General features: G+C 43.1%; 1 protein-coding gene across 9 annotated transcripts in view; it reads left to right on the top strand.

Moving 5' to 3' along the window:
* LCOR (ligand dependent nuclear receptor corepressor) overlaps positions 1 to 12,944 on the top strand; it is a 115,602-nt gene extending 102,658 nt beyond the window's left edge. For all 9 annotated transcript variants that reach the window (XM_033131276.1, XM_033131272.1, XM_033131274.1 and 6 more), the window contains one exon: positions 7,906 to 12,944. In XM_033131276.1, the coding sequence (XP_032987167.1) occupies positions 7,906 to 12,235 (4,330 nt within the window). In that variant the 3' untranslated portion in view covers positions 12,236 to 12,944. The remainder of the gene's footprint in view (positions 1 to 7,905) is intronic.
* The last annotated feature ends 11,868 nt before the right edge of the window (positions 12,945 to 24,812 follow it).

Here is a 24,812-nt window from a genome sequence, read left to right as displayed (position 1 = left end):
TATAGCTCCTCCAACATTCATGAGGTGAACAAGTGAGAAATGACATTAAATCTTGTATAAGCTATCTTAGGAATTCTTTTTTAATGTTTTACATTTTACAAAGTAGTCTAGGTCCTTGAAATAATTAGTTACGTATTTCTTTGGTGTGCCATGATTGTGTTAATTTTAAGTGATTTACTATATGACGACAAAGTAGAATTTGCCATGTTTAAGGATCGTACCACAGATTTGTATGGTGTCAAGAATGGAGTTTAAGAACCTCGAGAACATGGGAAAAGTTAGGATATAGAAGATCTCATAAAAATCATGAAAAACTCAGGATGCTGTCAGATATCTGCTTATTTAGATATGTAATATGCTAGTCTCTCTTCCTTTCACCCAAAAAGAAACTAGGAATATTTGTCAAAAAAATATCACCTTATTTCATGAGAGGAAAAACATTTGTATGGCTGGGATCTGTCCTGTGAACTATTAAATGTCTTTTTGTGTGTTTGTGTCAGCTCCCCACGCCTCCCTTAGATCCCCCCTCCACATACACACTGCCCTGCACGGTCGTGGTGGGGGGTTTTGTTTAGTTCATTGTTACTATTACAAAAGAAGCGTCTTCCCATTGTAATGGGAATCTTGTCTGGACTCTGATTTCTCAGTCCCACTCCAAGGAAAGGGTACACAGTCCTTGGCCGCTATGGGGCCTTGACAAATGTTCCTTTCCCCTCACCCTCTCACCCAGCCCCTCCTTTCAAACAGCATCATGATGTGGTGCACTTCCTCGGGGGGGGGTGAGCGCCTCTGTATTCTGCTTAAGCAGCGGTATTACTTTAGTCCATCATTGTCCTGGTCATTTAAATTGGGAATTAAAGGGCAATTTCCCCCCAAAGAACAACATAGATTTTGATCCCTTATCTGACAAATGCAAAAACAAACAAAAAGAAATAGGCCAGTCTCACTAGCTTCTCATGAGCTCTCATGTAATCCTGACCTTATAAAATGTCAGTTATGCCTTTAACATTCAGATTTCTAGTCTGGTTTCACTAACACAATGAGGCTAGTGATAGACACTCGTTTTCAATTCAAATCAGCCCTGGGCAGAGGTCTATCCTCTGTCTGAAATCACTGTATCATTTCCTAAAGTCTGTTTCAACGTTCTTCTTAGTTATCATGCTCATTCGATTAATTTAGGTTTGTGCTCTCACCAAGTAAGTATTTAGTTACATCACTTGGGGATATTTCTACCCCCACTTTCAGGAACTATCATTTAAAAAATTTTTGCCATCCAGTCCAAAGTCCCGTGTCTTTCACAGCCTCTGAACCCTCCCTCCTTTTGTTTAACACCATATGTCATGTATTTGGTCTTGCACACATACTCTTACCTGGAATGATAGAAATAAAAATTAATTTGGTGGAAACAAAACTTCAGAAGTATATCGTTTGACAGAAATGTCTGTTTTGTGATCCTATTACATTCCTAGAGAGGATGTGGAAGTGTTGCTTTATGACCTTTGCTCTAACTTCCTACTCACCAAGTAACTTTCTGATACTATTTTGGCTTCCTCTATACACTTACCTGTAGGGTACAAATACGTGAAAGAGTGAACATGAGAATCTCCTTGATCATTATATTTAATTGTAATTTAATAAATTTGACAATCTAGTTAAGTTGAAGAGAAATAGCTATAATACTCAAGCCTTAAACTGCTTCTATCATATTTAAATCCACTCTGAATAATAATAGCCTTTTATGAGGGATGTGGAAGGTACGCAGACGTGAACTAGCCGAGGGTAGATGGATTTCCCAGTGTAGAGAGAGCAGGGACTTGTCAGCAGACTTATCCAGGCCCTTGAACATACTTACATTTTTGGTATTTCCAGGACCAGAAGGAAGAAATTAGGGAACATAATTTCAGAATATTGTCTGACAAGCAATAGCAACAACTCTTATTACCTTGAAGAGGGGTGCTGACAATGCATTTTTGTGTTTTCTTGTATTTAAAGAGAATCAAGACATGAATTTACAGCTCTTAACTATTTGGTCTACTCTGTCTAAAGTGTTCTCTGACTTTCCCGTTTGGTTTTCCTGGGGCTACCTTTTTCTGCCAGTAATTAGCTCCCATCCAGACATCATTCACTGTCCCTGCTGATCTTGACTGACAAGTCAAGAATATGTTTTGGTTATCAGTGATGTTGAATTTGCCACCAAGCAGTTTTACTGGTAGAGAGCATATATTGGAGAGACTACCTGAATATCAATTCCAAATTCTAGACTCTTAAAATTGTCATTTCAGCTTTCTGCCACATCTTTATTTGCTCTGTCTTTTACTCTAAGATAACATAAGCATTGACCAGTCACCATTTATAGTACCCACAGGAATGCTTTCCTTCAGGAATTTAAGTAGTACAGTATTGACAAAGTACGTGAGTTCTGCTGTGTGTAAGCTCTGTTCTAGAAAACCGTCGTTGAGTAAATCATGAAAGATAGGGTTGTGAAATAACACATCATTCTTAAACTATGCCTTTCCAAGATTTTTTGGATATTATCCTTTTACCACAACCTTAAGAATTAGGCATTGAACTGAGGCTAGAAAGACAAAGCAGTCAAGGTCATGCAGGCCATTTCTCACCAAGGAGAGAAACGCAAAACTTGTCCAGGTAGCTGGAAGTCAAGTTTCCCTCTCCTACAGCCCTTCCTCCCATTAACCAGTCCTTAGGATCTGAGTGCTCTATTAGTGGTGGCAGTGAAGTATTTCTGATGGATAAATTGATTCACTCAGCTGTTACAGAGTGTCCTGTTGTTGAGCAGAATAAGCATGAAATCAAACAAGCAGTTCCAAAATATGTGATGAATTAGTTTTTATAAAGCTCTTTTGAAAATTAAATATTCAAATGATAGAAAATTAAAATTCATCTAAAACTTAGGTCCAATTGAGAAAATTTCTAGAGAAAATCAAACAAGGTTAAGAAGCTAAATAATGTAGACGCACAGTCAAAAGTGATTTTATTACTGTAGTTATAAAGTTAGCTATTATAGCAGGGCCATTTAATGACACCTGGACAAAGGTTAGTATTAATGTAAAGGATCTCAGATCCAAGTGAAACTACTGGTGGGCTCATGCCTCTGTGACCAGTTACCTACCACACAGCACAGATTCAGAATCTTAAAAACACTTCAACTCTATGTGTACAGAACTCACCAGATACATACATGCCCCAGCAGTCATCAGCCACCAGCTTCAGCGCCTGTGTTCCTAGCTCGGTAAATAATCCTGCCCAGGAAGCATCCTTGATGCTCCCTTTCTCTTCCCTCTTTCTTGCTAAGAGAAAACAGAAAAATATGAAATGTGGTCCCTACCTACAGTCAAAAGCTTACATTTGCTTGGAAAGCTAAGACAAATTAAGTCAGTAAAAGATAAACATTATAGAATAAATATACCAGACCCCTTATAATTGCCAATGAATTTTAGAAGCGTTATGGCCTAGGATTTCAGAAACACAGAGCCACTCCCGTGGGGATAATTTTGAGGTGGCTGTAACCGATAATAAGCACCCTGTTTCTTGCTCTGATGACCTGTAGTTCACAGCACATTGTCCCTTGTCCTTTTTACCAGGAAAATCTCACAACCAAGCGACCCTGCGTTGATGTCTGTTTTTCTCAAGCAAGGTTGACATCGGCAGTTTTAATCTTTTCATCTCCCGAGCTTCCCCAAACCACCGTTATCTATGCCTCTTAAGGCTGGTGTAGCCAGTCTGCGCCTCTTGGCTGCTGTCTTTCGGTATCTAAATGCTGTACTGCGTTGCTCAAGCTTAGAGTTCAGTGGATACTAGCAATGTTTCTTTAACGTGCCATAGGTGTGAGATCACCACCACCACCCCCCTACCATGATGCCGTGAAGTAGATACATACCCTATTTCACCGAAAATAAGAGCCGGACAATCGGTCTAATGCATCTTTTAGAGCAAAAATTAATATAAGATCGGTCTTATATAAGACCTGGTCTTATATTGTAGTAAAATAAGACCTGATATTGTATAAATTTTTGTTCCAAAAGACGCATTATAGCAGATTGTCCGGCTAGGTCTTATTTTCGGGGAAACACACGGTACCTACCTGTGGTTGTCGGCTCTGTCCTTGTGGACTATTTGAGCCATATTGCCACAGTCATTGCTTCGGAGTTGGTTGCATGGACCTTTGGAAAATTTTACATTAGTTACGAATAACTAAAATACTGAAGCACTATTAAATTACTGAAATGTGGGACAGCAGCAAATCCAAGTCTTACAACTACAAAGGAAGTTAGATATCACCTGAGGATTAGTTATTATTCAGTTTTTCGTTCTATGTGAGCATCACATTAGAAGAAAGTGCTTCCTCCGTTTCCTTCAGAGCACTTTGCCCTCTTACTGGGCACACACCTTGATTCCATTAATCTCCAGGCACTTGTTAATTCCAAACATTAAAGCCTACTTCCAGAGCACAGCCTCGGGCAGGAAGCAGTGTCTCAAAGGTTTTCACAGACTTCGGTGATGGTTATGCTTCTTGAGTTGGGGAGAACCATTTATCTCTTCAGATTTTTCTTACAATCAGATTCCAGGATATTTCTTAATCTCTCTCATAGACCATTGTCAAGCAACCTTTTTGCCTTTGTTTGTGTATTGCTAAAATGCATTTAGAATGTAATCTTTGATGCTTCAAATTGGCAGTAATATCCCACTTATTTGTTGGCGCATATCTCAGAAACATCAGAAATATATCCAAGAAGCAAAAACTGAGGAACAAAGGCCTCTGAGAAATTGAAGTTTTTGTTAGAAAATTCATGTACTCTACTCATCAAACTATTCCCAAGCCTTCATTCAGAGCCTGTTTATTTTTGCTTAAAGTGAACAGAAGTTCTCTGGTAAAGGTAAAAGGGGAACTCCTAAACACAGCTTATATTTGGAAGCCAATAAGAAGAAAGATTTTCATAAAATGCAGACTGCCACTGGCTTTTTTGTATTTAGGCAGACAAATTTACTTAATTGAGTAGCCCCAAAAACTATCATTCTGTTTCAGTTTAGTATAATAAAAATAATGCCTAACTTCAATAATAGTGCACATGGTAATGACCCTGAGTCACTAAGATAGAACAAATTGAGTTCAGAGAAGGATATAGTTTTTAAAAGACTTCCATCAGAACTATTTTAAAATTTTAAAATGTTTGGTACTTGGAGGGAAAGCTTTAGTTATCTAGAACATTTGTTTTTTTTAGCTTGTAAGAAAATATTAATGTACATTCCTGATCTCTGAGTTATTTTTATTGAAGCATATTTAATGTGATTGGCTGGCAATGATGGTAACTGATATTTGTATAAACGTGGTCGGTTTTCCTTTGCAGCAGTTCTGCGTGGTAAAGGGGCAGGTGCTCTACTAAGACCCAAAATGGATAAGTGTTTTGGTCAAAGTCACAACTAGTAAGTGACAGACTGCTTACTCTCCACTGCTTCCCGGTACAGGCCCTGGAACACATACAGCCGCCATACCTCGTTTGATTGCGCTCTGCTTTGTTGTGCTTCACAGATGTGGCATTCTTTTTACAAATTGAGGGCAAGACCCTCCACCAACAAAAAGACTAGGATTTGCTCTGTTGTGATCCTCTCTTTATTGTGGTGGTCTGAATCGCAGTATCTCCGAGGTATGCCTGTATTATGCCAATGGATAGAGCCACCAGTTCCTCCTGGGGGAGGTCCTTCAGCAGAGCCTCCTGAGTTCTCCTTGAGCTGCAAAGTCTGCAGCGGCATGAAGTTCATTGTGCACACCTCGCTGAGTCCTAGAATTGGAAATGACGTAACAGTCCCTTACCTAAGGGTGTCACTGGTGTCTCCCCTCTTCTGAAGGAGGGCAGTAATATTTGCTGTTCTCACACAGCAGGAGTAACTTTTTCCTGTTGCCCTTCCATATGTTGCCTTTTTAAACCTTTTTCCTGAAGGACAGTATACAGACAGAAAAATACACGTATCATAAGTGTACTGTTCAATGAGCTTTTTTCTAGTTGCTTTGGTCTTTCCTTCTTTTTATTATGTTTTTGCCCCATTGCCAGCTTACTTGAAAGTTCACCATCCCCTACACCTGTTATAATATTTCTGTAATCATCCTTTTTCTTGGTTTATTCATAGTGCAGTGATCAGTTTCAAATTTAAGATAGGCATTTTCTAAGACAAATCTGTCTAATCCGTAACCTAATGTAGACCCTTTCAGATATTCCTGGCACCGCTGATTAAAACTGCTCTCTTGCTGGTTGGGGAAATAAAAACGGTTTATTTGTAAAGCAGTTTAACAACAGACTTCACTAATAATTTCTTGGTTTTATTTTATTTTGTATTTAGACATGTTTCAGCAACTTCATTCACCAGTTGGTCTTAAAAATCTCCCGGAGTCAGGAACAGAGAAACTAAAATTGAGCACCTGCTGTTTTGTGCTCTATGCACATGAGTTAATATCTTAACAACAGTCCTTTGAAATAATGATATTCAGTTCCAACTTACAGGTGACGAAACCAAGGTTCAGAGAGGTTAAGTAATTTGCCTTAAATCCTGTAGATAGTAAATGTCAGAGCAAGAAGCAGAATGTAGGTTTTTCATATTCCACAATCTGTGCTCTTTCCACTAAACACGCTGCTTCAGAAAACAGGAGTGTGGAGAGGTAGGAGGCTGGCGTAGGCTGTCTAGGGTGAGCTTTCCTGTAAGGCACTTCATGGGTAGGAGATAAAGTCACAGATTGACGAAAAGAAGAATTAGCTGGAAGATATTATCAAACAATGTCTGTTCAACACACATGTATTGAACTGCCCTCAATGCTCTGCCTTGTTACAGACAGAGTCAGATAATAGTCTCCTGAGGAATTACAATCCAGAGAGAGAGAGATTCAGAAGTTGTTCAGAAAATTGAGACACTCCAACTGCACGTGGGCTTAGTAAAACCCAGACATCCAAAAAAACGCAAAACAGCTCCTAAAACATTTGACTGTCTAAGCAGGAATTCCCTTTATCCTGTTGTGAATCTAGTATCATCCTTGCCCATCACCGCTACTGTCCAGGTGAAACCTTAAGAGTTGTCCTGGATAACTTATGGAAATGGTTGGAGAGGGTTCTTCAGTGTGGAATGACTTCCTGTGGGTTGTTGTAAAATGTTTATTGAAGGTCTAAGAGAATGTAACAAGTGGGGCGTGACTGAAGGCATAACGCTGCCTAGCACCTTACACGACAGAGCCTTACAGTTTGCAATGCCGTTTCATGCCTGTTCCCTTACCTAGAGGCTGGGAATCAGAAATTGCTTGTCGTTCCATTTTTCAGTGTGTCTGAAATGTGAAATTATTGATCTCTATTCCTCCGTGCCCCAGGAAAAAGGTAGAATTCCTGTATCCCTGTTTGCAGGATTATACAGTGCAGCCAATTAGTCATGCTAAGAACCCATGTTAAAACCGTACTTTCTCTAAGTATTTATAAACCCAAGATTTGTAATATAGTGTCTGAATTTTTGTCAGTGTTGTGGACTTACAAACCAATAATTATTTAACAGGAATACCTACGCCTAAAACAAAGTGCATGTTGACCAACTTGAGTTAATAATGTGGCCAAAATTTTAGTTGTTGAAAAAAATTTCTTTTCAGTATTTCTTCTCTATAAGATAAAAATTATTTGTAAATGATCATTTTAAAAGTGTGAAGGATGTTGTCACTAAAAATTAGGACTATAACAGCCTTACATTTTAATCAGGTAAATATTCGTTGACTTAAAAGTATACGGGCATTTCGCAGCCGTCTTGGTCACAGTGTCCGCCCTCTTTACAACACGAGTAACATCTGGTGAATATCATAATATAAAATTGGTTCTTTGGAAAATGACCATACTAATTCCTTCTTTCTCTTTGTCTGTCTAGTGAGAACGCAGCAGAGGCAATAGCAGTAGATTCTAACAATCAGTCGAAGTCCCCCCTGGAGAAGTTTATGGTCAAACTGTGCACTCATCATCAGAAGCAGTTCATTCGTGTTCTGAACGATCTGTACACTGAATCTCAGCCAAGCACCGAGGACCTGCGACCTTCTGATTCTGGAGCAATGGATTCATCCGCTTGCAATGCTGGCTGTGCCCAGCTAGGCACCAAACATAAGGAAAACGATGCTATGTGTCTCGATACAAAGTCTCCTTCTTCTGTAGATTTGTTAGTAGACTCATCGGGCTCTCACAGCCCTCTACGCTTTGCAGAAAAGGTCCTAAAGGAGCCTCCTCCGGAGACAAACTTTGTAGACGGAAGAGAGAATGCCTTGACTATTGTCCAGAAAGATTCCTCTGAACTTCCGACCACTAAACCTAATTCTGGGAGTTCAATGGACAGTTCCACTCTGGGATACCTCACTGCATCTAATTCTTCCTCGTTCAACTTCCACCACATCTCTAAGAGCTTGGAGGGGCAAACCACTGGACAGGAGCAAGACGCAAATGTGAAAATATGTGAGGATGGTAAAGACCACATGCAGAGTTCAGCTTTAGTAGAAAGTCTAATTGCAGTAAAAGTGGCAGCTGAGAATAGTGAGGAGAGCAACAACTGTATTGTTTCTCAAAGAAATTCATTCAAAGCTTTATCAGAAGAGGCTTGGGACTCAGGGTTTGTGGGGAATTCACCTAGAACTGCTGACAAAGAGAATACATTACAGTGTAGCTCCAAAACACCTTTGTGCCAGGATTTAGAGGCAAGTGAACAAGATTCAAGGCCAAAGCAAGAGAACCATCTTCACTCACTAGGAAGAAATAAGGTGGGTTACCATTTACATCCCAGTGATAAGGGCCAGTTTGATCATTCCAAAGATGGTTGGTTAGCCCCCAGCCCCATGCCTGCTGTACACAAAGCATCTAATGGACAGTCACGAACCAAGATGTTATCAACCTCCATTAAGACAGCTCGGAAAAGTAAAAGGGCATCAGGGCTGAGGATAAATGACTATGATAACCAGTGTGATGTCGTTTATATCAGTCAGCCAATAACAGAATGCCACTTTGAGAATCAAAGATCAATATTATCTTCTCGGAAAACAGCCAGAAAGAGCACTCGAGGTTACTTTTTCAATGGTGATTGTTGTGAGCTGCCAACTGTTCGCACACTGGCCAGAAATTTATACTCCCAAGAAAAAGCAAGCTGCTCAACACTGGCGTCAGAGGCAGTGGTCACTCCCAAGCAGACCCTTATAATTTCAGCCCCAAAACCTACGGTAGAAGCGGAGCTTCCCAGAGAAGACAACTCTGAAGAGCCTAGTAAAGAAGTAACTGCCCTCAAGGAAGGAGACGAAGATGCTTCATCTGAAAAGGAATCTCAAGAGCCTGAGGTTTGCCCCACGATGAGTAAACTGAATCCAAGCAGCTCCCCTAGGTCAGAGGAAACCACAGCTTCCAACCTGGTATTGCCTCTCCCTGCTCACCTTCCTGAAGAGGATAAGCCAGAAGGCAGCTCTGTGGCCTCAGCTCCCACAGCAAGTGGGATATCTTCTCCTGAACAAGACCAACAACCAGTTGAACTGCTGGATACAAAGGAGATGAGTGAACCCCAAGACTGTCACCTGGTTCCCTCTACTGAGAGCATTTCTGAGGAAGGTCACGAAGATGTTTCTAGGCCTCATTCTTCTCCTGAAACAGTCAGTAGAGTGGAAAGTCCTCTGTGCTCAGAAAATCAAAGTCCTGCAGTGAGCGTGGAGCCTCCCATGAGCCTGGGAAAGGCTGAGGACGATCAAAGCATCAGTACTGAGACCGAGACGGAAGAGTCTCGGGAGCTAGACACAGACCCACTCTTGAAGGAAAGCAGCACTTTTACTAAGGAAAACCCCAGTGAAATTGAGGAAAGTGGGGCAGCAGGTGATACAAGAAAATCAGAAGGAGAAGCCAGTGATGTAAAACATCCTTCAGAAAAAGACATGTGCGAACAAAACATTGATTCACCTGAAGAGAACTCGGACAAGAAGAAAAAAGGTAAAAAATTCCCTGAGGCCTCTGATAGGTGCCTAAGAAGTCAACTTTTAGATTCTTCCTTTGCCGAGAGGTGCCTAAGAAGTCAAAGTTCAGATTCTTCCTCTGCTTGTCCTGAGATCAAGGTTTCTAAAACTCCTGTTGCAAAACGTCCTAAAAAAGAAGGGTACTCTGGTAGGACAACACCTGAAGACTTTCTGACCGATGGTCTTCATACAAAAGTTCCAGAGGATACTGAAAACTCAAATGTCAATGAAAATCCATCTGAGAAGGATGCTGAACAGGAGGGCAACACAGGTGGGATCATCACCAAGCAGACGTTTAAAAACTTGCTGGCAAAAGAGGTCAAAGGGGAAGAAGGAGATATTTTTCCCAGCAGTGATCCTATAACCACAGTTGGCCAGCCCCTACCTGGAGAGAGACTGGAAATCTATGTCCAGTCTAAGTTAGGTGAGAAAGATGCCCATGACCCCTTAGAAAGTGTTCCTTGTACTTTCCCAGAACAATTGGAAGAGAAGCCAGGACTTGTTCCTGCACGAGATGTGGAGGAGGTTGTCAGCGAGCTAGACAATGCAAACACCCAGCAGAAAGACGACGATAGTGACGGGCCCTCCAGTGCACTTAGGTTGTCACGTAGTGGAAGTGGTGATGCTGCCAGACCCCCAAAGTGGGTACCAAGGCTCACGAGACTGACCTCTTCTACCTACAACCTAAGACGTGCTCATTCTCTGGACTCCTTGGCTACTACAAAAGTGACTTCAGAAAAGGAAGCGGCACAAGGAAACCCAACGCCAAAGGACAGTGAAGCTTCCGAGAGTGGAGATCCCTTCGACGAGGACGATGCAGACACCATGGTTGACGACCAGCCAAAGTTTGTGGAATGGTGTGCTGAGGAGGAGAACCAAGAGCTTATCGCCAACTTCAATGCCCACTACATGAAAGTTCAGAAGGGCTGGATCCAGTTGGAGAAGGAAGCCCAGCCAACACCAAGAGCAAGGAACAAGTCAGATAAACTGAAGGAGATTTGGAAAAGCAAGAAAAGGTCACGGAAATGTAGGGGTTCATTGGAAGCTCAGAAGCTTTCTCCTGTTCAGATGCTGTTTATGACAAACTTTAAATTATCTAATGTTTGTAAATGGTTCTTAGAGACAACTGAAACCCGGTCTCTGGTCATCGTAAAGAAGCTCAATACTCGTCTTCCAGGAGACATCCCCCCTGTCAAGCATCCTCTTCAGAAGTACTCTCCTTCCAGCCTGTACCCCAGTTCACTACAGGCTGAACGCTTGAAAAAACACTTGAAGAAATTTCCTGGAGCTACTCCCGCTAGGAACAACTTGAAAACGCAGAAGCTCTGGGCTAAATTTCGAGAGAATCCTGACCAAGTGGAGCCAGAGGAAGGCAGCGACGTCAGCCTCGGCCCCAGTTCTGAAGAGAGTGTAGAGGAAGTCAAAGAAAGTAGAAATAGCCATCCTCCCACAAACTCGCCTACTCCAGCCAGTACCCGGATCCTGAGGAAATATTCCAATATTCGAGGAAAGCTCAGAGCCCAGCAACGCTTGATCAAGAACGAGAAAATGGAAAGCGCACTTGGCTTGGCTGTGGAAAGTAAACAGGGTTGTAAGAGTGTATGCATCAATCCTCTGATGTCCCCCAAGCATGCCCTGCAAGTGGGTGCCGATGGGTTTCCTGTTAAGCCCAAGAGTGCTGATGGAGTGAAGGGAAGGAAGGGGAAGCCCACCTCTGAAATCTTGCCCAAAGCAGAAGTTCAGAATAAACGCAAGAGAACCGAAGGTGGCAGCACTCAGGACAGGAAGGACAAGGGACCTGCGATGAAAGCCAGCAAAGAAAAGCATATTGATGGATCCACCAAAACCCCTGCTGCGAGGAAGCCAGCTGCAAGGGACAGAGTCAGCCAACTGCCCAGAAAGGCATCTTTGAAAGAGAATAAAGTGAAGATCCCTAAAAAGTCCTCTGGGAAGAGCTGCCCTCCCTCCAGGAAAGAAAAAGAGAATACAAACAAAAGACCTGCCCAGCCTGCAGCCTCAGAAACAGTGAGGAAACCTGCAAAGCAAAAAGGGGCAGGTGGATCCTCTTCCAGGCCACAGAAAGCCGCAAACAGGAAGCAGAGCAGTGGAAAGGCTCGGGCCAGACCCTTGACCAAAACCCCAGAGAACAGTGCAGCCCAGAGAAAGCGAAAGCTGAAGGCAAAGCTGGACTCTTCCCATAGCAAACGGAGGCGGCTGGATACAAAGTGATTGGAAGGGTTGTAGCCACAAGTAAAACTGTTCTGTAGAAGTAACCCTTTATTTTGCATTAACTAAATCTGCTTTTATAAGCTTATCAAGCCTTTCAAATCTGCAGTTCATGGAGAACACCACAATCTAAGATGTCAGAAAATGTGTCTCAGATGGAGAAGGGAACTTGCCGAGTCTTTCTCTGAGGCTGAGTAAGGGAAGTTATATATTATATTCTGGTTGTTCCTTGGGTTTTAAACTTGGAACCAAGCAGTTTTAGTTTCTAAAAGTACAGTGCCTTATTTATCCTTTTTGTTTTTTAAATTTACAAAAGCTAAAAAGCTGATCTATGTGATAAAGGCTTGTATTTTATACTTGATGCACAAGCACTTGTACTGTAGCCGAGAAGACCACCACCATGTACATAACAGTAGCTTCCCAGACGCGTCCTGCAGGGCCCATACGTGAGCAGGTGCTCCTCTTTGCAAACCCCAGCAGTAAACTTCCCTCTGTCTTGTTGGTTTGTTTAAATGATATTTGAAAGCTAAACCAAATCAATTTTATGGTATGTGGAAAATGCAGAGGGAATATATAATTATTGTAAAAGATTAGTATTTCTGTTACCCCTTTTTCAAAACTCACAGTAATTGTTGGTCACTCCTCTTACCTTTGATCTTTTGTCATTTGAAAAAAGAAATGGATTCTAAATTATGTGCCCAAGGGACAAAAGGTAGGTAGGTCACCAGGTGTTAAGAATTGGTTTATGACCTCTAACAATTATTTGCATTATTGATTCTTACCATCCTTTTCATTTTTTGGCCTTGTAAGCTTGCTAGCACTCTAACAAGGTTTTCATCCTACTTTGGGGGAAAACATCTAGGATTTTTTCTTTTTTCCTGTCTGTAGCTGTGATTTGTCAATTAGGACGAGAGTGACTGTTCTAATTTTCTTTCTTACCCTGAATACTTCCATATTCAAAGAAAGCCAAAATGTTATTTCCAGTAGTAGAAAAGTTTAAGAGTATGTGTGTGCATGTGCATTTGGGGGCATTTGCCTATGGCTGTCGGCCACAAATGTCTCCCACCCCCAGTTCTACAGTAAAATTCTTTTTCCCCGTGCATTGTGCATTGTGCTAGGGGGGTCATGAGCTGGGTGATCAGCACAGACCAGATGGTTTCAATGTGGCCCAGGGTCTCTATGAGCATCCTGCAAACTACTTTGGCATCAGACTCAGAAAGGTCAAAGCAGCACAGTTATGTAAAGGTCACAGCAAGCTTGCAGTTGGAAGAAGCAGCTCTCGCGTCTCTTGGGGGCCCCCAGGCCCCACCCCGGAGCTGATGTTCATGTGGATGTACATGTTTAGAGTGAGTGTCCATTCTGATTGGTTATCACCATACTCCCACTTCCTGCTTGTGGTATCACTCCTGCCTCTGCCATGTCAGGCTCCGTTCCATGGCTCAAAAGTGAGAGCTGCTGTATTTGTAACTAATGTTTGCCTTTCCCGAGTAAAGCCTGAGATGGGTGCATTGGCTTTACCTTGGTGCCTATAACATTGCTCCATTATAATACAGTGTGTACTTGACATTTTCGTTGGGCCACTCTTCAAAAAAGGCTTGGTTATTAAAGCCTCAATAGACAGGGTTATTAACATGCCCTGTCACCAAAATAGGCTTGTCTGGACAGCTGCCACTCTGTCCTTTCTATTAAAAATTTTTCCATTTAGATTGTTTCAGATCAGTTTAGATAAACCCAGGGGGACTTTTTTTCATGCATTAGTTCATTTAGATCATGATAAAATAGGCCTTCTACCCATTCTGTTAAAAGGTTTGCTGTTTATATACAATGAAAGCTTCTGATGATTGGGTAGGACTGGAGAAAAGCATTTGATTCATGGAAAATTCAGAATTGTGTTGAATTTCATAGATAGTGAAGCTTACTATCTTCAGTGATGCTGATGCTCCCCCCTAACGTCTCCCCTATCCTCCGAGTCTCTTGTTCTTCTTTGTAATATCTTTGTGCCCATTCAAGAGCTACCTATGTTAGTGAAACTGCTGAGTGTGTATGTTGGCAGCCCTTTCTCAGCATTAAGTTGCACAGAAGCATTAATATGTTTTAAGTAGGTTCATTTAATCTTTGAAAAGTGGTTTTAAGGTTTAAAAAAATGTTTTCATATAGTCGTCACTGGATATTGTTTTTGTGGTGACTTAAACAGCTGAGGTTTGCTGATGTCAGGTGTGTTCATTCCTGCACATACGTTCAAGGTGCCCCCTTAGCTGCATATCAACTACCTTGGAAGGGTGCTTGCGTTGGGAGAGGTGTGAGGCTGTACGTGGATGGAACTCTTCCAGTTCCGGGTTTATAATTCATTCCATGACTTTTTTCAGTTCTTTTTCATTTGTAAAAGCTCATGTCAAGATAATAGCCTTCTCTCCCATTCTAGAAAGTATTTGAGAAAAGTTATCAATGTGTATGCATTTATTTTATATACCTAACAATGCAATGGATCATCTTTAAAATCAACTTACACTTTATAGGAGAGACTACGTTTCAATAGACTGGGATTCTACATAATTAGGAGATTAAAAGTTTAGAATTATTTTTGTATTTGTTTAATCTTATGTTTGCTGATTCAGTTAATTTTGCTAATGGGAAAAAGAGAAAAACAACACTTGAGGGCCCACTCTGGAAGGCCTTTTTCCACTTATAGCTGATGCTGTCACCCAGATACCTCTAAGCCCAGGCCTGGTATTGGCTCGAGTCTCCCCTTGTTTTCCCTCCCTTGCAAAGACCCACCTCCTGTAGCCATATTCACAGTGTGGCTTGCCACCGGATGCAAAGACAGTCTGTCCCACGTTCTGGACTCTAAATCAGCAAGGAACTCTGCTTTGGGGCCCATGCTCAGTGAAGTGACTGTCCCAATGTTGGAGCAGAAGTTGATGACCAGAGAGCACTGGTATTACCTCTGAGCTTCTGGAGTTGCTGGAAGATGCCTGGGAAGCAGTCACTGAAGCTCCACGAGAGCTCCCCAGAGCTGGGCCCTCTTCAAGAGACCCATTTTCTCTCCCCCAAGGCTCCCTGGGTTTGGGAGGACAGCGTGGAGCCTGCCCCCAGTCGGGCCCAGAGCCTCTTCCCAGCACTTCCTCACACATGTAGCAGTCTTGCGGCACAGCAGGAACGCCAAAAACCTTTGTGCTGCTCTTGAGGCTTCCTATGTAAGAATGTTATTGGCGTCTGTGAATCTGCAATTGCTAGTCCCTTGGGTCCCTTAGGTGGGCCAGTTCCATTGTCTGTGTTGCATTAAGGACTTCTACACAAGCCTTATCTAACAATAACATCAGGCTGTGGATTTCGTGCCTCGTTCCTGTAGTAGTATGGACAGAAGAGGGCAGTTAGTCATCCCTTCACGTATGTGGTGCTTCTGATGGGATCCTTCATGCATCACGTGCCCAGGTGAATTTCTCACTGTTTAGATAGATAATCAGTGAAACTTTCAGGCAGTTACTTTGAATTAAAGTTTGGTGTCTTTCCTGCCTTGGGATGGATTCTGTGGTGAGGGCAGAAGCTGTCACTCTCATTTATGGGCAACATTTCTGTTGATGAGTGGACTTAAGAACCAAGTAGGAAAGGACAACATGCTATGTGATACAAGCTGGAGAGATTGTTGTGTCACCATCAACAAGTCTGGTGTCTTGTCATTGCATCTAGGACTGGGCTGGAATTTCCCGAAGTGCTGGCCCAGGCAGCCACACGCAGTCCTCTTGGGTTTAGGTCAGCTCATGCAGGCTCTCTTTGGGCTTGGAAATGATCTATCAACGGTCTGCAGACTGTGGGCTGGTCGCTCTTTTATAAATAAAAGTTTGTTGGAACAAAGTTACGTCCATTGGTGTATGGATTATCTGTGGCTGCTTTTCAGCAGAGTTGAGTAGCTGCGACAGAGGACGTGTGGCCCACAAAGCCTAAAGTATTTACTGTCTGGACCTTTAAGACAAAGTTTGCTGACCCTCGCTTGAGAAAATAATCTATTTTCAGGAACAGAAATCTTCCCTGAGATATCTTTTTTCCCTCTGCCTCTTTTCCTCTCTGTCCTTTTCTGCTCCTTCCTCTTTATCTTACCTCAGTTTTGTTGTTCTTTTATGTTTCTTTATTTCTTCTTGCTACAAAAGAGACATATTGCTACAGCACATCAAAGTACTATCTCCGGAAACTTGAGCTACCTTCGCTTCACATCTTCCTTCTTAGAATCACCCATCACAGTAGCCACAATGAGCCCTTCTTTAGTGATAGAGTCAGAACCCATGAGCAAATGGGAATTCAGAGTTCCAAAATGAGGTGGCCTGAGCCTCATTGTTTTCATCATAGACCTGACTCCAGCTTCATTTCTTGCTTATTTCTAAACTAAGCCAAGATTTTGTTTCTTTCAAAATTAGTTGAGACTACTTTGGTTGGATGTTCAGTTTTCTGAACCCCACTTTTAGATACGGCAAAAGGCTTCACAGAGGGGAAGCAAAGTCCCATCACAAACCCAAAGCATTGTTTATTATTTTTGGCCAGCTCCTAGGAAAATAAAACTCTTTTGGCACTGTTACTTTCTCAGTCCCATACTCCTCTTTCAAAATAATTTTATTAAAGGCAAGCCAACAAAAAATAGATGCTTGAAGTGCGTTAGAAAAGAATAATAGAAACTGAAACCTATTGTAGTCTGAGTCTGACTGAGAAATTATGGTTTACATCTTTAGATCAAATCCAGTCAACTTCAAGTCTTCCTCCTCCCCAAAAAAATTACGGATGAGTTTCTATGCTGTTTTTCAAAATTCAGTTTTCAAAGTTGAATGTCATGTTGGTGAAAAGCTTTTTGTTAGTGGCCCCCAAACGTGACTTTCACTTGTTTTGAAACAGATAGACTGCTACCATTTTGCATTCTTAGCTGTACATTGGCGTCGTCTTACGGCTTGCTACCCACTACAGTACTGAGACCCGCTCTGTGTATACGGTATCAGCAAGACCCTACTCACATCCCGGCAGCGTGCTCTGCTTTGCGCTTGTCTTCAGGGGAAAAAGAAAAGAAAAATATTATTGTATTTAAAGCATGCAGAAGTACGGGAAGCCTTTGAGGCAGCCTTCAATATAATTCATCCCTTAAAACCCCAGAACAAACTATTCTATTCTACAGTGGGTGGATTGGAAGACGTGAAGGTCTAACCTCTTTAAAATAAATCCTACTCAGGCTAAACCCAGAGCTCTCTGATGCTACCCCCAGCTCAGGGCGGGGGCGGGGGGGTCCAGGGCACTTGGTGGAGGGTATCCCTGCTCGTGCTTTTGCCCTTGGAATTGAGCTAAAGCCGGTCAGTTCCTTCCATTACCTCCCCTCTGTCAGCTTCCTCTTCTCAGAGCTGGTGGTTGATGCTCAGGAGCCATCTTTTGCTCCGTCCTTCAAAGGGGCCGTTGTGCAGTTATGGTCACCTGGTGAGCACAGTGACACAGGCTTTCTCACCTACCTGGGACCATTCCATTTAATGCGAGGTCCTTGGTAGGCGAACCACGTGAAAGTATAGCTTGCCTCTCCCCCGAAAAAACCCCAGGTGCTCATGGTTTTCATAATATGCCAGAGGTTGAAGGAATGCATTTTACCATTTTTTCAAAGGGTTATGTTAAAAAGTAACAGAGATACGTGGCCTACACAGCCTAAATATAAAATATTTACTACCTGGCCCTTTACAGAAAGCGTTTATTGACCCTTGCAATATGTCATTCAAGATAAATTGTATGGACAGTTGGGCACAAACATTTTTCACATCCAGCATTGCAACATTTCTTTCCTTTTTGATTTTAGGGTATCGTGTGTTCATCTCAGCACACCGCTGCCGTTGCATGTTTAACCCTGAGTAGTGCTTATGCATTAAAGAACAAGCAAATATCCCCTCCTGTGTTGATCGAATATACATTGAATCATGGTCATGAAATCTTATCTACTAAGTAGTTAAAAGTCAAAGTACAAAGTCCTTTACACTGAAAGTATTACAGTCTTTGGCATGTTTATGAATCAGAGTGAACTTGACTCTTGGAGAAACATTCCTCTATGGCCGTGCTCAACACAAACAGAATTACTAATGAACTTAGAGCCTAGAATAGTGCCTCAGGGCCAGACACAGCAAGTTAGCTTTACCCCCTGAAGTCCCTCTTTTCTTTCTCGGATGTAGTATATTTGCAAACTTACCACTCCCCAAGCTTTGGTCAGTGGACCTGAATGGCTGGTCTTCGCCTATTGGAACCTCAAATCTAGACCACCCATTCTCAGCTCTTAAAACTACCAGCATGTCCATGGCACCTTGTTGGAACACCAGCAGCTTTAGACTGACGTTCAGAGCTCTCTGGATGGCCAGTGAAGCCCCACCCGGCCAGGCTTAACTCACCTCATTTTGAGGAGCCACCACCCCACGTTTGCCTCTTCACTCTTCTGCTTATGCCGCCAGCCCCTTTCAGGAGGCATCTTCTGGGAAGTCTCCCACCTCCTAAGTGCTTCACTAAACACATACATGTCGTATTACAAACATTTTCCTTCTAATATTTAGACATTGGGTCCAAAAACTATTCAATTTATCAGCTTTTCCACCCCCCATTGTTTTCTGTAATCTACACCTCTCGTAGCTGAAGCTATAGTATTTGGGAGCTAATTTGTGGGAAAAATGCTATACTTAACATCTGCATAATTTTGTATATACCACAGGTAAGGATTAGTTTTAGAGCCACTATAGCTTAAGGTTATTAGTTTCACCAGTGGTTTCTGCATTCTTAATCGTTCTAGGAGACTGTTAGAGACTACAGTTTCAAATACATATATATAATACATATTTATTCACACCACTGGGGAGTTTATTTCACTGTAAATAGTGGTATTTTTCTGTTTAAATGCTTCTATAGAAAGTATTTATTTTAACAAATTAACTGTCAAAAGGGCTTTCCACAAAAGTGTTCTGTCACCCATCCTTCCCAGCTACCATGCCCAGCCATTGGACCCCCAAACAACACAGTGAAGGCAGAAGGATGGGGCCTTGAAACCCGCACTGTTCTGGGGCAGATAGAAGGTGGATTGGAAACCTAGGCCCCCACTGTCACCCCAGCCCAGAACAAAATGGGTCTCCCACCATCGGTATGGCTATGCCAGGCATGGCATCAGGACTTGCCTCAAGCAGCCCACTTTTCGCATATGTACACAGTTGGTACATTCAGTTGTGCGCTTCAGCAGCCTGTGCAGGGAAGTGAGCCTTAGTTGTAACCCCAAGGAAATCCAAACCCATACTTGTGAGATACGGAGAAACCACTGGTTGCCTCAAGAAAGCATCAAGTTGTATTTTGTAGTCTTTCTCGTGTTTGTAAAAGACACCTCTTCCCATTCGCATTAAGCATGGGAGATACATGAAGGCACGTTTCCTTCCACACCTCGGCAGTTCTCATGAGCATCTCCCCTCCTCCTCCTCTTCTTCCTCCTCGTCCTCCTCCCCACCTCAGCAACATCTGTGCAGATGTGGGCCAGCCCTACCTGTAACCGGTGGTTACAGGACAAGACCATCTGTTCTAAGATGTGTGCAGCTTCTCAGGAGTCCTGGTCTGCAATTCAGAGCACCCCTATGCTTTCCGGTCGTGTTCCTCTTCTCTGTGCCTCATTCCTGGGCGCCCCTGCCTGAGTCGTGCATCTCATTCTGCCCGGTTGGTTCGCCTGAGGACTGCAGAGAGCTTGGGACCGGACCCACGGGGGTTTTGTCATCCATTTGCATCATACCCGCATATTTACTTAACGGCTTCCCTTTATCTTTTCTAAAGAAATGAGGACACTTGAACAGTAATGCTGGAGAATGTTGTTTTTCTAAGATACTATTTGTAAGCAAATCTGATTTTAAGATGAAATGTGAATGGGTAATCAGGTGCCAGGGAATTTAGCACTGAACTAGACAGTCAAAACTTTTTTAACCTTTGCAGAAAGAAAGAAATTTTGCTCACATTAAGTGTTCACAAGAAGTAATGTTGTAAATAGTTTTTAAAAAATATTTATTATATGTGCTGTATACAGATTCACGTTTGAGTGATGTTGGTTTGCATTGTAGTGTTGTAGAAGATTATATTTTGAGCAGTGGACTTCCTTTCATAACACACATGGAGAAAGAACAAAAACCAGCAGGTTGAGAGCTGTTTGGGGCATTTGATCTGTGATGTTACATCAAATCCAAGCTTTAATTGCCCCTCGTCTCATCTGGTTATGTTATATATTATATATATATATAGTATATATGCGTGTGTATGATAAACTGGTCAGTGGTCAGTCCCCAGGTCTGCAGAGCAGATTTCCAGGTGTTCTTTCTGATGTGTTGCCATAAGCAATAAGATCCTAGGTAATAACATTTATTCCGGGCTCCGCGTGGGTCCTTGTCTCAGAGGATAGGGTGGGGGTAGAACAGCTCTTGCTAAGACCTCTTGCCTTTGCCAGAGAGGTTGCTGTACTTGAATTTTTGCTTCTGTTTGTCTGCACGCTCCTTCCAGTCATACAGCTCTAGCAATGGATGTGAACTCGGCCAGCACCAGACACATCAAGAATTGGGCCTAGAGATTGAAAACAAATGACCAACTTTCCATGAATTTGTAAGGCTTCCAGAATCTGGTTGAGGCAAAGCTCATTTGACTAGAGAGTAGATGTAAGAACGTTTTACGTTAGAAATGTAAATGACCAATTTGAAGTCCTTGGACGATATCTGCCCTACCTTTAAAAGCTAGCCTCTTTTCCTGGAATCCTCCGCTGTACCTGGGTTTGCAATCTCTGAAGCCCTCTTCGTGTCTGGGGCTAAAACATTTAGGTCAGTGCAAAGAGTGCAGTCACTCCAAGTCGCCCAGCGTGTCCAGTTCAGCAGGTTTCTAACCTGTTGAGCAGCCTCTCCTTGTGCCCGTCCTAAACTTTACAAAAAATACCCCACACCCAAATAACCATGAATAGAATAATGTAGTTTTTTAGGCTTTTGGAATATGTCTTCTCTTTTGTATTTATGATGGTGTTTGGAGATTTTCACTAGTGTTTTTTTAGATTGAAGTGGGTGCATTAGGGTAAAACTTTCCATTGCTGAGCCTGAAAGCAAGCAAGAGGAAAGAAACTGACCTATGTTGTATCTTTGGGAAGGTGACTACTTCTTGTGGGAGGGCAGGGAGGGGGCATTGTAAATTATGTGGGGGTAAAATAGAATTCTGGCCTGAGGCGCCCCAAGTCTTATTACCTTGTACTAATAATCCCTTTATTAGCCTCACTTGATAGAAGCCTGCTGTTTACCCTCAGGGAACAAGTAGTTTTCAAAATCGAGCTCCTCCAAGGTTATTGGCCAGTGCCTGTGTGCAGGCGTTGGTTGTCTTTGTGAACTCACGGCATTATTTTCCCAGATGCATTATGATATTAAGAAATTCATCCCCCACCTGTATGAAAAGCACAGCCCAGGGTCCTCCTTTAGGCCAGAGTTAATGCCTTTGGGGCACCCAGGGGTCCTAGGAGGCCCATGCAATTTAACTGAAGCTCAGGTGCCATGTTGGGTTTTTATTTTTAGTCCACAACCCTGCAGAATGAGTTTAGGGCAAGGGCTGCTGATCTGGCTGTGGATCCAGGGAGCTCTAAGATGAATCTCTACCGTTCCTTTCAAGGCCCTTCTGGTTCCTCCCAGTGTGTCATAGCCAAGGTCAATCTCGTAGTTGTTCAGGTGTGCTCCTTTTTGCCGTCTTGTGAGTCTTAGCCCGTGATCCAGGTGCCCAAGGAGAGAGTCTCTGGAGGGCCCAGCCCCTTCCTGGCACCAAGTGTGTGCCCCTGACCTGTGCGAAGGTGGTCTTTCCGAAAGCAGTGAAATGAGAAATTCTGCAAATGGTTATCAGATAAACAGCATGTAACTCTTGGGCCTGGATTTCCGCTATGTTAGTGAGTGTAGGAAAATACTGTGTCGTTAATGGATGAAAATGTAATGTATGCTGTGAATTTGTTGGTTTGAAACATTGAAAATTTTTCATTAGACAATGTTTACATACCTCACCTGAAGAACCTTTGAGAGTGTATATATGAAATTTAAAAAATATATTAAGTTGCTTTAAAACAATATGTACAGCTATAAAAGTTGGAGTTATTTTAACTTTGAATATGTACCAAGTCTCTTACCTATTGAAATCTTGTGGACTTTTTTGTGCTTCTGTGTTTTCCTTTCCTATTAGGCCATGTAGGAAACTGTGTTCTTGTTATTGGTAAAGGGGCCTCGCTGAAATCCAAGCTTGAAGGATTTCCTTTGTTGTTTCAGATTTTCTTGTTTGGTTTTGAGGGATGGGGGTACGGAGCTAGAGGATGTGTGGGAGGGATTTCTCTAACATTGACATCTATTCCATGAGCTTTTTCTAGGCGCTTATTTTATTGCAGCGTATTAAACTTCTTTGATATTAAAGTGTGTTTGTGTAGTCACTGGAGAGGGGACCGGATGCATCAAAGCCCAGCATTCAATTTGTAGCCTATAGCAAAGTTGGTAAGCCGCCAGAAGGAACCAAAAAGCAATGCCTGCTCATACTCATCCTCCTGCCTCATCCCCGGTAGCAGGACTTAAAGGAACACTGTTTGCTGGATTAACAGCCATTTTGTGAGTTACGCCTCAAATTCAGGGAAGAGACAACACAGTGGGTGAATCCTTGGGAATTCCCACGGCAGAGTTGGAAAAGTGCCAGCGCTTCATCCTGAGGGTCAGGGAGCAATTGAATTCTTCACGCTCCTGACTTCAGGTGAGCCCCTGTTCAAGGAAGGAGGTGGTACACACAGCCACCAGGGAGGGCCACCCCGCTCTTTGGAGCCCATGTTGGGGTGTGGCTGAAAGGTGCAGTCCTTCCAGATACTTGCCTCATGACCTGTTTCATTGTATTCTTCCGACTCTACTTGAGATGGCTCTGTTTAAGGACCCAGGGGGCCTGTGAAGTCAGCAGTGATTTCATGAACAAGTTTATCTGACACTGGCCATCAACATGCAGAACTACACCCAGTGCAAATGACCCCTTAGCTGGCAGTCGGGTCACCTCTGCTCAGTTTGAATTTGGAGTATTAGCTTGTTCCAGATGAGGACTTTTCGTTGTTAAAATAGACCTCTTTCCCTCCAATCTCCAATATTCATCCTTGGTAGAATAACTAGAATATGACCTGAGAGGTGCGGACTGGCTAAGAGTGAGGGATAACCTCTAAAATTAACTCTGAGGCTCAGGGTGCAGGGACGATAGAGATGCATAATCACCAAGCTCAGGAAAACTCGGGCAACTCGGAAGCCTGGGCGTTCCTGCTGCCTCCATCCCCTCAACCAAGCCCGGGGCTGCCTCTGACCTTGGCTGGAGATTTCTGTTTCACTGTTAATGAAATTTGCCACTTTTACTTTTCATTCAGAGGTTGCAAACCGGTGGCTTACAGATGTGTTTTATTTTTAACCCCTTGTTTGTGCTTTTAAAGATATTTAAAAACGGATGTTTGCATAAAGATTGATTTCTGGCTCTTACAAAAAAAGATACTGAAGATCTGACTGAATTCATGCATGGTAAGAATCAGCTGGAGCTCAGTAGCTCAGTAGATTAGAAAATGTCCCTAACTGCCAGTTGCCGTTTGTCCCCCCTCTTTGTTTTACAGTAAGGAACTAGGTCTCTTCTGCTTTGTCAGAAGTGGCAGTACAAAGGATGGGCCAGAAGGGTGTGTGCCCGCTTACTTAGGCAACCTGCTGGCTGCTCACTCCAGACCCTCGAGTTTACAACCCTGTTTTAACCCATTTGCTCTCATGTACCTCGTTCACTGTATTTCCTCCAGAATCCCTAATTGCTTTAAAAGCACTGCAGTTACTATGCCTGCCCACTTGCAAGGTGGCCATGTAAGTTAAGGCCACTGTCACCTCCACCCCGTCTTCTAGTGGGAAGTCAGTCTGTGGTCCTGGCACAGAGGAAGGCCAGCCGGGTTCCCGTAGTGTCAGGGGCCTTTCCAGCCTGACTGCCACGGCCCGGCCTCCCTTAACTGCTCATCCTACAGAACTCCTGTGTGCAATTTTGTGTGTCTGAAATTGTAGCAGAACCCCCTCAGAGTCTGTTTGCCTGCCTTCTCCACTGGTCCCTGAGAACCACTGTCCAGGCGACAGGCACGTTAACCATACAGGACAGGCTGAGAAGCCACACTGCTTTCTAATCTGTTGCCCCTGGTTAAACATGGGTGTGGCGCTGTACAAACTTACAGAAGGCGAGTGGAACAGCAGACACTTGACGAGAAATGAGGATGCGCAGGCTCCCGGATCTCCGTGTGCTGTGCAGTGCCAGGCTCTGCCCTCACTGACATTTCCAGGGAGCGATAACCCAGCCGTCCCCCAGACCCCCCCTCCCTTCTGCAAGAGGAACAGACCGCCTTTGCCACTTAAGGAAGACCAGAGAGTTCCATGGGTAGACGTCCTACGTGTGCTGCCTCTGGGAGCCCAGTTGTGGCTGGTGTGTGGGCAGCCCAGAAACGCTCGAACCAGAAAGGGTGCATGTCAGCGGCCCTGGCTCACCATCAGTGCAGAAAAAGAGACCAACAAGGCAGAACCTGAGT

This window comes from Rhinolophus ferrumequinum, chromosome 16 (assembly GCF_004115265.2).
Source record: "Rhinolophus ferrumequinum isolate MPI-CBG mRhiFer1 chromosome 16, mRhiFer1_v1.p, whole genome shotgun sequence".
NCBI lineage: Eukaryota > Metazoa > Chordata > Mammalia > Chiroptera > Rhinolophidae > Rhinolophus > Rhinolophus ferrumequinum.
This window is presented reverse-complemented; position numbering and strand designations above follow the sequence as displayed.